We start from the raw sequence: 12,313 nt of genomic DNA on the forward strand, positions 1-12,313 counted from the left end.
ACATTTCATGATTTGAATGTTGGAAGTGGCGAGTATATCCCTTCCCTTCCTGTGTCAGTTTGAATATTTATGCTCCAATTTTTCTTGGAAAACCAAATCGACTACGATGTCTCCATTGTCTGATGATTATTATTATTTTTTTAATTTGTAAAAAGCTATTCTAAATATTACTTTGAAGTTCTAAATATAATTCTCATGACGGTCTCTATAATATTAGCAATATCGCATGAAATTCTGCTATTCTTACGCTGCACACCCTAGCATATTTATGTCCTGCCTCTGCTCGTTCATGATTGGACACCTGCATAAAAAGGGGCAGATCTTTGACTCCCATTGGTTAAACCTACTCAAGACCTTTAACTGTTTAGGTCCCGTCTCCGATCACTTATGTTTGGACTGCCACAGAGAAAATGCAGATCTTCTATTGGTTGATTTTATTTTATATACAAAAAAAATAATAATAATTCTGCACGATCAAATTGTTATTTTTTTTTATCTGAGATACACTCATTAGTTGATTAATCTGTCCAATGAATCTGTTAATCAGAGCAGCTCCAGCAAAGATAACTTCACTCAAAACAGAAGACTCCCCCAGTTTATAGCAAATGTAACCCTCCTTACCAGGGTGCAAGTTATTAGGCCAGTTAGGTTCTGCTTATGGGTAGCCAATGTATTGCTGAACATTTATTACAAAAAAAAAAAAAAAAACACTTGGAATTGAGCAATGTTAGACAGCCCTGACTAATCAATGTCCACTTAGTAAAACTAATTTCCTTTTTTAGTGTAGAGTTCACACTGTACTGTCCTACCACACTGAAACCTGCTCCATGAGTTGCCCTCCAAAATGGTGAATGATGATGTATATTTATGCTGTTGGCCATTTCCATTACAGGAAAGTTCAACTCCAATCAAGAAAAAATAAATAAATAAATAAAAACAGGTTTCAAAAGAACATTCTGATAATCTTCTAAATGTCATTTTTTTCTGGAAATCTTTATTCATTTTAGTTTAGAATTTCTGCTGTAATTTTTCTTCAGTATTTCTCTGGCATTTTCTTCTCTGTTCAATCTGTTTTCTCTCTGTGTCCCTCCCTTAGCAACCTGCTGTAATTTGATCTCCCAACTCAGAACACAGGCAGGGGGAGGGGCTACCTAAGCATCTCAACTGGCAAAATTGAACCTTCTAAGGTGAAGGGACATCTATCTATTTCAATACTTAGTTTTTCCGTAAGTCAAATCATGGTTACACAAAGATAACTCAAAACTGCAGAACAGTAAACTAATCCATTATACTAACATATATATCTATGTTCATTTTCTTTCTTTTTTCGTTATAAGACACTGAAACTATTGGTTAATTTCATTTCCTGGGGTGGTTGAGCAACTGTTCTGTAGTTACTACATAAGAGCACATATAGTTTAACACTCTTATAAATTACTGAAAAATGACTCTCTTAAAAAATATTTCTTTAATGGAAAAATCCTAGGTGCAGTGTCATCTGAGACGTACTCTGCATCAGCTTATAAACTGAGCTTTAAAGTAACACAGGTAGAGGCATCTAAGAGCTCATCACTCCTGGAACTGTGTGAGCAAATGTGCATTTGAGCTGCTTACAAATCTTACCTCCCTGCTTACTTGCCCACCTCAAACATTAACTACAGCAATTAAAAGTTATGGTATGACACTAACACCCCACCAGAACTAGCTCTGGTCCCATCAAAGGCTCATTAGAACGTCTTATCATCTTTTCAGATACTACCATCTGGTCGTTACCTGCTGCAGAAAAGAGGGCAGCCAGCAATCCATATCTAAACTGTTTGAAACAAGCTGGCAAATCAATTATTTACTAGAGCTGCAAGGTAGAATAATTCAGACTTACATTTCCAAACATTTTTAGACTGCCAACTTGAAGCTTTCATACACTTCATTTCGCAAACGCCTGGGAGCAGTTTGCCAAAAGAAATATTTGTTAAACATTAGTTTAAATAATTGTCACAAAGACGGCTGTAGTGGGTGACATCAGACCAGAAACCAGGAACCAGGAAATAAACAACAGAGAGGTGGAGTTTTGGGGAAGCTTGCTTGCGCTCAGCATTTAATGAATGAACAGAACAGTAAATAAAAAGGTTTTAACAAACAAAAACAAAGGACACGGCACTTTCGCCAAATTAAAGAGACAAACAAAACAGACTACACAGACAAACACAGTGAGCTGATATTTTAACTATTATTATTATTATTATTATTATTATTATTATTATTACCTCTGTCTCCAATCCCATTCTCCACTCACCGAACACACAACCCGAGTGAGAGAAAACATGCAGCTTTTATGCAGCTGTACCTTGACTAGATTGCTAATCAATCATTCAGTTGGAGTCGTGGTACAACTGCACGTGAATTAATAAAGTGCAATATATTACATTTTACTTGCACGTGAAGTGCTGTGCAATCCTCGTGCCTAAATACAAATATACATTTTAAACACTTGTGTTACACAGATCCTTTTATATTCCGTGTACCCATGACTATACACCAACATTAATACAACACGCAACATATAACACTGAAATACACACAGGGGCGGGCAACATTGCCACAATAATCTATTATTAATAATCCATAATGCAACTAAACGTGTGTTATAAAGGATGCTATCAAATATATTCCCCACTGTATGCTCATAGAAAAAAAATATTTGACATACGGTCAGACAGACAGATGCCTTCATATAACATAATTCTGATACTCTCAATCGCTTATGCTAAACAATGTCAAGACCAAGTTTATCACAATTGAGTAAGCAGTTATTTAGATATACAGTATGAAAAATGGATGTGACAGACAAATAGACAGTCTCTTCTATACCCCCACCTCCATACTCTTATCTTCCTGAACTAAATCATGTTCACATTCGAGCAGAGACAGACAGACAGACAGGGCTTTAGATAATGAAACACTTAATGACTTGTGCTAAAGGAGGCCCCTCAGGACGTTTCATCACACGAGTTCCCTGGAGTGAGTCATATGTGCTAACAAACGCCCGTGTTTAGTCTGGACCGTTTCACTCATGCACAGGATTCTTGACATTTATCTTGATAACCATCAATAAGAGTTTCAAGCACTAGCACAAAAAGTACATGTCTGATAATGTGACACAAAAATGGATAACCAACAAAATAATACAGTTTAGTTTATATATGCTGTGACAGGATGGCTGAGGGTTATTTAAACGCATTTATAAAACAAAATAAACAAAAAAAAAAAAAAAAACACTGCTCACAGAGCAAAAATAAAAAGGTCAAACCAAACAAGTCAGGAACAAAACCAACAAGAACACAAGAACAAAGTAACTTGCACAAGGGCCAAAATAAAAGGTTTAAACAAAACAATTATAAATAGCAACAGTGCTGTCAGACTGGGCATTCACCTTTACTACCCCAGAATAAGACACAATTTTAACACACAGGTTACACTCACCCAAACACCAACCTCAAACAGGATTTTTTTTATCCTTAAATACCATGTGGCTGGAGCCTAATTAACTATTAATCATTCAATTAAGGCTCCAGCCATACTCTCACATATATTTAGCAGGGACAGGAATTAACCCCATCCCTGCCAACCACCACCACCAATACACAAACCACACTATTTACAAGTAGAGCCCTCCCCTGCCACATATACTCCCCTTGTGCGCAGCCCACATAGACCTAACGATTATCAGGAGCATCAGGAGCAGACGATCATTCAGCTGCAGCCCCAAACAAAGGTGTGAGCCTAGATGACCATGCAGCGACATGTGGGCTACCAGGGGAAGTGCAGCAGGAGACCAGGCGACCAACTCTGCGTGGTGCTGCCATGACCTGGGAATCAGGCCCAGCAACCATCGGTCCAGACATCAAGGTCGGGTGTTTAGGAGCCCAGGTCAAGGGATACAACCCCCAGACGCCGGGTAGTTGCACTGGGGTAGTTGATGTGGTCTCCTCACCTCCTCACCTTCTCTGTTGCCAGCGACTCCCTTTTCTTGGGCTCCGGTAACAAAACTTCCTGCAGAGAAACTGTTGCTTGTGGAGATGGTCTTCTTTCCTCCCCCTTTCTCTGTTGCCAGTGGCTCCCTCTTTTTGGACTCCGGTCACTGAATTTACATCAGCGAAACTGCCACTTATAAAATGGCGATGGCGAACTGGCATCCCCAGGTGATGGCTATACGGAACCGGGTAGGAGCTGTCCCTCAGGAGGCAACGGCAGGGGCAGACCCTTGGGAGGCAATGCCAGGTGCGGACCCTCAGGAGGCGACGGCAGGTGAGGACCCGCGGGAGGCAATGGCAGGTGTGGATCCTCAAGAGGCAATGACAGGTGTGGACCCTCGGGACCCTTGGGAGGCGATGGCACCAGCAGACTCTCAGGAGCGCCAGTTCCTTTGGTGGTGGAGGCAGAAGCAGTAGGTGAAACTGGTGAGACTTAGGCTTCCTTTTCTTGGGCTCTGGCCACACAGGCTTCCTCTTGAGCGCTGGAGATGGCACCTCCTCCTTTTCTGGAGCTGGGGACAGCCGGGTCTGGTCTACAGCTCAGAACCACTGCAGTGTCCCCGATTAGGCCCTTGTTCCACACCTCCTCATAGCAAGGGTCTCCGTAGGGGCAGTCCTCTGGTCTTCCTCAAACTCTCCACACGTGTCGCAAAGGGGGTCCCTTCAGTCCTCCACTGCTCCTGTTCAGCCTACCATTCTGGGGTCTGTGACAGAGAGAGTGAATCTAAGTCATAATCCTTTCTGACCTGTGGATGGGTTGGCAATGCCTTAATGCGATAGGCGATGTGGCAATCACAAATTGGAGGAAAAGCAATTGCACTCGCTACCGAAGGGGGCGTGACTGAGGGTATATCAGGAGATGTGGCAAAGCAATCTGTTCCACTGTTATGGTTACCAAAGGACCTGTAAAGGAGAACCAACTGTAACATAACCGTAAGTGTTTTGTGCTGTTTTGTCTGTCTATTGTCACATTTGCCATTTACAGATGGCTAATATATCCGGGAGCTATCGCTACAAAGCCAGAACCAAACCCCGGACTACACTGCACTACTGTTGTCACTGTTCTTGTATAAATTCACCACTTGCATTAAAAGCACTCACTATACATGTATGTGTATAAAGTGTGTGTTATTTAGTATTACTTATTTTGGGACTGTACCCCAGGGGTCTTGACTGGGCTTTACACATTGCTGTGTATTGCCAGTCTTATTATTTAAGCATTAATAAAGCTTTGTTTTACTGTGAACTGTTGTTGGGTTGTTATTCCTGAGTACTGCATCACCTCTACACCTGTGCACTGCAAACCACTTTGCCACAGAATCGGAACATGTGATGACCACCTCTTCCCATGTTCTTTCAACAACACCACCGGTGGCTGCTGAGGGTCCACTGCTTGGCCCTTCTCCTCCAGGAGTAGGCAGCAGGTAATGCTATGTCCGATTTCCCCACAGACCAGACACCTTTCTTGGTCCTCCATGGCCATGAGGAAGTTTTCCAAACCACAGTCCCAGAGGGCTTGGGATGAGGCGGGGTCCAGCCAGACACACTCTCCTTGTGACTGAAACTTTCTTCTTCATTTCTTTCTCCTTGGACTTTTTTTAAAACCACATTCCTGCCCTGAGTCTCTCTCTGGCACCCGAATCCCACTCTACCACCATATGTGGCAAGGTGGCTGAGGGTTACTGAGACTCAGAGATAGTAGCTGTAGTTTTAAGTGCTGGTGTGCACATTTATTAAATTAAAATAAAAAGGTCAAACAAAACAAGTTACAGACACAACCAACAAAAACACAGGAACAAAGTAACTTGCACAAGGGCAAAAATAAAAACAAAACAATAATAAATAGCAACAGTGCTGTCAGGCTTGGCATACACTTTTATCAGGGTTTAAAAGGCATGTCATATGCAGACATTCATTCGAACAAAGAAGACTACGCGGCGACCTGATTCAAGCATTCAAAATTCTAAAAAGTATTGACAATGTTGACACACGGGATATTTTCGACCTGAAACAAGGACCAGGGATCACAAATGGAGATTAGATAAAGGGGCATTCAGAACAGAAAATAGGAGGCACTTTTTTACAAAGAGAATTGTGGGAGTCTGGAACCAACTCCCCAATAATGTTGTTGAAGCTGACACCATGGGATCCTTCAAGAAGCTGCTTGATGAGATTCTGGGATCAATAAGTTATTAACGACCAAACGAGCAAGATGGGCCAAATAGCTTCCTCTCGTTTGTAAACTTTCTTATGTTCTTAAGTTCATATGACTAACTGTGACAGAGAAAGAATGAATTTTGGTTATAAATCTCCCTCCCGACCTTTGAGAGCGTGGTGTAAAGGGAACAGAGTACCCCAGACTGGACGGTCAGCCAATTTATTCCAAGGGTTAGGTGGACGTCGGCCATCTAGAAAGGGGGCGGAGCTGTGGTACACCAAGTCATCTCCCCAGAAGGGAAGCAATGTGGTAACCGCGGATTGGAGGAGAAACGATTGCACTTGCTAACCAAGGGGGTGTGACTGACGGTACAAAAGGGGACGTGGCTAGGTGATCTGTTCCTTTTGTTATGGTTAAGAGCAAACCGCAAAAACTGTAAATTAACCTTAGTGTTTTGTTTGGTTGTCGTGTCTAATTATACGTGTCTGTTCTTGTTAGACGTTCTTGCTAGACGGCTAACCTGGACAGCACCAAACCAGGACAACACTGCACAACCGTTCATAGATAAATTGTATTTAGCACTCACTCTGGACTTGTAATCGTGTGTGTCCTGTGTGTGTTTAAAACTTTTGTTTATTGTTTCCTGGCTGAACCCTGTAGATTTAACTGAGCAATGCACATTGTTGTGTATTGCCAATTCTCATCATTATTTACTGTTGTCAAATGACTTTGGATTACAATTAAAACCATCAATTCACCACTAACTTTGTTGTTTGTCATTCTCTTGAACACCGCTACACCTGTGCACTGCAAACCACTTTGCCACACTACCCCAGAATAACACATAACTTTAACCCACAGGTTACACTCACCCAAACACCAACCTCAAACAAAGGATTTTTCTTTCCTTAAATACCATGTAGCTGGCTAATTAACCATTAATCATCCAATTATGTATTTGGCAGGGGTAGAAATTAACCCCATCCCTGCCAAACACCACCAATACACAAACCACACTATTTACCAGCAGGGCCCTGCCCTACCACATATGCTATAATATGTATTAGTTTGATATTGTAATACTCCCAAAGTTTACTTGAAATGTGTCCTGCATACTTTGATAACAATACATGACAAACCTCCAGTACAGTTAGCGAGTATCATATCAAACACACATTTTCACTGTAGGACTAATCACATCGAAAACCACATACTACTGGGTCTAACCTTTAACAAATCAATGCACTGACTACACCTTTACATTCAAAGCAGGAGTTTTGAAGCAAAACAGTACTCTTCCAAGTTTGCAGCAAACAGAAGCAGCTGCTGATTGTTTACAGGTAAATGTGGTACATTCTCTTCATTTAATTTTCTTTAATAAAATACAATTTATTTCTCACATTAAAACGGTTGTTCTGTGTTATAACATATTCCGTTTTTGATATATATTAATTTTATTATCTGAGAAGGTTAAATTAGTATAGTATAAAACCTACTTGAATGCGTAGACATGTGGCGGCCATGTGTGTTTACAATGATATTAAACAAAATCTTAAAATGAATTTTATACAAACGTTTAAGCATACCATTGTAAAGTTAAGATATTAGTAGTTTGTATTTATGTGACTTTACAAGAAAAATATGCTTTGTAACTCAGTTATTATTTGCAACGGCATTAAAAACTGTTTTCTAAGGAGGAAAAAACAAAGTGCATTTTATCAAAGTACTTAATAATAAGTATTGAATTCCATACCAGTCTTATTAATAAGTATTGAATTCCATACTAGTCTTGCACACAGCAGTATGAAAACACAAGTTTTACTGTAAAATGGAGAGCAATTGTTCCATCCAGTGGTTTTTCTTTGGCAGTATCACTTTACTACTGAGACGGTTTGGTGGTTAAAATCTTTGTTCAGGGACTAACAAGATATTTTCAGTGATATTACACCACATGCCTTACAGCTTCTATTCACTATTGAGGTCTCAAGTGTGCAGCTTTGAAAGAAACACATGAACATGTTCATATTCAACATGCCACCTGGTACTGTGATTGGTTAAAGAGGCTCACCTTATTGTAAGGAAGTCTGCTACTCTTTCACTTTCTAGGTAATTTCACCTCAGCAGTCTCTTCTGGGTCAAAACACTTCATTGGCTACAGGGCATGTCAGTCATAAAGGGAAGTGGTTGGTTGGTTACTCACAGGAAAAAAGATATTGAAGGGGTAGGGGCAATTTCACTCATCAGGTGAAATGACCAAGGATGTGCAAGAATAGTATAGTCTTGATATAATGTTTTAAAACAAAAACAAAAATGATGTAACATGTGATTCATTCAAAACTGTGCATTCGAACATGGAGATGCAGGACAGATTATGGAATTATTATGTTAGCTACAATCACTTTAAGAAGCAAAGGGTCTGAGTGAGTTAAAGTGGGTTTGTCTGCTTGCTTTCTAGCATCACTGATGAAGAAATTAAAATGGTTATAAACTGAGTTCTTTGACTCATAGAATTTCTGATGATTTGAATGATTGATTTTGTAATTGGCTGTTTAATCTGTGGCACAGCAGGGCGTGCATTGTTTATTCTCAGAGGAAGCGGAAAGGTTAAAGTGCTCTGTCTGGTACATTCCCCACAGCTCCCAGAGATAACAAGCTATATATATATATTGAGCACTCTGATAGGGAACACTTGAACCACAGGGGGGAGGCCAGAGGGGCACGGGCCTGGATAGTGTCAGACCCATCCCGACAAAGCTCCCTGCTCCTACTGTCTCTTAACACTTGATAGAGTTCTGCTGACAGGATACAGGGAGGATGGGGGAGCGTGCCAGCACACAGGACAGGATCAGGAGAGGGGGGAGGGGGGGTGGCTATTGGGGTCATTTGTCTAATGTCTTCGAGCTTTAGGGATCCACACAATCGCTTGAAATAAACCTTTCAAGTATCATTGTTATCTAAGGGGGATGGAGTTATATATCCTACAGTGTTTATATCCTATGGACTGGATCAACTGGAAATACATAATAAATGTATACATATGCAACATGCCACATAAATTCCCCTGAATTATTACCTGTAGGTAATCATATTTCTTTAGAAGCCTAAAGCCTTACAAATACATTTGATTTGCATTAATTTTAATTTGCTGTTCTGTTTCTTCATTTGCAGTTTTAGGTCGATTCAATATATTTTGTATTTGGTACCTTACATGTCATTCTTATTATACTGTTTTGGGTCCTTGTTCAAAACTGGGATCATTAGGAGTGTATCGTGTTTGTGTGTCTGACAAAGGTGAAACTGCCTTGAAATTGTGCCCTAGCCCCAGAGTCCCCGATAGCCCTTTTTAAATGCATTTGGGTATACCACTTTGAACCTGCAGGGAGCCCTGTAAGCCAGGCATCATAGGCATAATTATTAATATTCAGGGTCTCTTTATTTCTTTCAGGTGCAAAGAGGAATTAATTCAGATCATTTTGGAGCAGTTAATAAAGGAGAGTGACTGTCTGGTTAAACAGAAAACATCCTAATTAGTATAATACAGAATCTTTCTTTCTTTCTTTCTTTCTTTCTTTCTTTCTTTCTTTCTTTCTTTCTTTCAAAGGGTGCGGCCCATTTGATTCTTAAAATTAAAAACACACTTCTGCCTAGTTTTGTTTTTTAAACAAACACTGTGTATAGGCCTTCATTTGGTTGTTTGTTTTAAAGCCACCCCCAGCCCCCCCTCCAGTTCCTAGAGGAGAGCTGATGCATCGCACCAAGGGGGTATAGTACCTAGAGGAGAGCTGATGCATCGCCCAGAGGGGGTACAGTACCTAGAGGAGAGCTGATGCATCGCCCAGAGGGGGTACAGTACCTAGAGGAGAGCTGATGCATCACACTGAGGGGGTACAGTACCTAGAGAAGAGCTGATGCATCGCACTGAGGGGGTACAGTACCTAGAGGAGGGCTGATGCATCGCACTGAGGGGGTACAGTACCTAGAGGAGGGCTGATGCATCGCACCGAGGGGGTACAGTACCTAGAGGAGGGCTGATGCATCGCACTGAGGGGGTACAGTACCTAGAGGAGGGCTGATGCATCGCACTGAGGGGGTACAGTACCTAGAGGAGGGCTGATGCATCGCACTGAGGGGGTACAGTACCTAGAGGAGGGCTGATGCATCGCACCGAGGGGGTACAGTACCTAGAGGAGAGCTGATGCATCGCACCGAGGGGGTACAGTACCTAGAGGAGAGCTGATGCATCGCACCGAGGGGGTACAGTACCTAGAGGAGAGCTGATGCATCGCACCGAGGGGGTACAGTACCTAGAGGAGAGCTGATGCATCGCACCGAGGGGGTACAGTACCTAGAGGAGAGCTGATGCATCGCACCAAGGGGGTACAGTACTTTGTATATAGAGCTGCTATCAATGCTCCCCAAGCATGCAGTGATTTTGCTCCTGACTGCTCAGCACCTGGCCCTGCCTGACCTCTGGCTCCAGCCTAGCAGAGCAGGCATGGAGCACAGCCGGTTTGAGTTAGGCCTTGGAAGTGGTGTTTGTCTGCTTTGCTCAGGTTTTCAAAATGTTCGGCTGGAGAACAGCTCTCCTTTCCAAAAACAGTGAACAAAAAAAGAGAGCGAGAGAGAGAGAGAGAGAGAGAGAGAGAGAGAGAGAGAGAGAGAGAGGGAGAGCGAGCTAGAGAAAGAGAGGTTGACCGAAGCCTGAAAATCTCCAGGAAATTTACAGAGAAATACCAGATGCAATTAATGGACTGGAGGCTCACAGAAATTTTATTTGCTCAGCAACTGGGACAAAAAACTCTGGTAACCTTATAAATCTGAATTCCTCTGTCATTTTCTGCTCTCGCTGAACAAAAAGTGTTTGCAACTGTTTTAAAACTACCCCTGAGTTTTTCAGCCTTTTATACTGTAGAACTACAGTGGTGTCCACATATCTAATTGGGTCACAAAGGCAACAGCTTAAAGGTTATTAAGTGTTTTGTTAAGTCTGTTTTGATGGGTTAAACAAAGTTTGATGCTCATTCAACGGTTCTTAAAGATGCTAGCAACAGTAAAGACCAGTTTCATGAATATCAATCTGCAGTTAGAGCAACTTGCGACTGGTTTGAAAAAAGTTATCTTAACTAAATTATTCTTTGTGTTTTTAGAATCATCTTGTATATCATTTTCTGTTTCAGTCATAGCAGTTGTTATATCAGTGTGAGATCCTAGTTGTTATATCAGAGTGAGATCCCAGGTGTTATATCAGTGTGAGAGCCCAGGTGTTATATCAGTGTGAGATCCCAGGTGTTATATCAGTGTGAGAGCCCAGGTGTTATATCAGTGTGAGAGCCCAGGTGTTATATCAGTGTGAGATCCCAGGTGTTATATCAGTGTGAGAGCCCAGGTGTTATATCAGTGTGAGATCCCAGGTGTTATATCAGTGTGAGAGCCCAGGTGTTATATCAGTGTGAGAGCCCAGGTGTTATATCAGTGTGAGAGCCCAGGTGTTATATCAGTGTGAGATCCTAGTTGTTATATCAGTGTGAGAGCCCAGGTCTTATATCAGTGTGAGATCCCAGGTGTTACCTGCTCATGGTACTCAATGCCCATGCTGAGAGTGTTGATGAGAATAGCGATCATGATCCCTCGTCCGAAGTACTTGCTGTCCACGATCTTGCGGAAGGTCTCGCCCACCAGCTTCCAGAGCTTCAGGACCTGCCTCGCCCTTTTAAAACCTTTCTTCTTGGGGTCGCGGCGGTCACTGTAGTGGGCGTCCTGGGTGAACTCATAGACTCCTTCACTGTCTGAGTCCAGGGTCTCATTGTCTGTGCCCTCAGACTCGTTGTTCATGGATTTGACACAGTAGGGACAGTTCTCAGGGTCGCACGTCAGATTGTCTAAGTTTCCACAGTTACTCGTCAGCTTGCAGGAGCCTTTGCAGGGGCCTGGGAAGAGAAATAATTGAAATCTGAGGGACTGAAATCAGGGTTTTTTTTGTCACCTCTGGGACAAAAATATCAGAGTCTACACAATGTCAAGTAAACAAACATTTGACACTAGCTGAACTTTGTCTAGTTGGTTTAATTTATTATCAGTTTAACATTATCATCTAAGACTGTTTTCAAAGTATTGAATGCCTATT

At 41.8% G+C, this 12,313-nt stretch overlaps 1 protein-coding gene across 6 annotated transcripts in view; it reads right to left on the bottom strand.

Annotated features, from left to right (window-relative positions):
• The window catches only part of cacna1g (calcium channel, voltage-dependent, T type, alpha 1G subunit), a 188,466-nt gene that overhangs the window by 132,031 nt on the left and 44,122 nt on the right, over nt 1-12,313 (bottom strand). For all 6 annotated transcript variants that reach the window (XM_041220423.1, XM_041220421.1, XM_041220425.1 and 3 more), the window contains exon 8: nt 11,758-12,116. In XM_041220423.1, coding sequence (XP_041076357.1) covers nt 11,758-12,116 — 359 coding nt within the window. The remainder of the gene's footprint in view (nt 1-11,757; nt 12,117-12,313) is intronic.

Source organism: Polyodon spathula, chromosome 20 (assembly GCF_017654505.1).
Source record: "Polyodon spathula isolate WHYD16114869_AA chromosome 20, ASM1765450v1, whole genome shotgun sequence".
Classification (NCBI taxonomy): Eukaryota; Metazoa; Chordata; class Actinopteri; order Acipenseriformes; family Polyodontidae; genus Polyodon; species Polyodon spathula.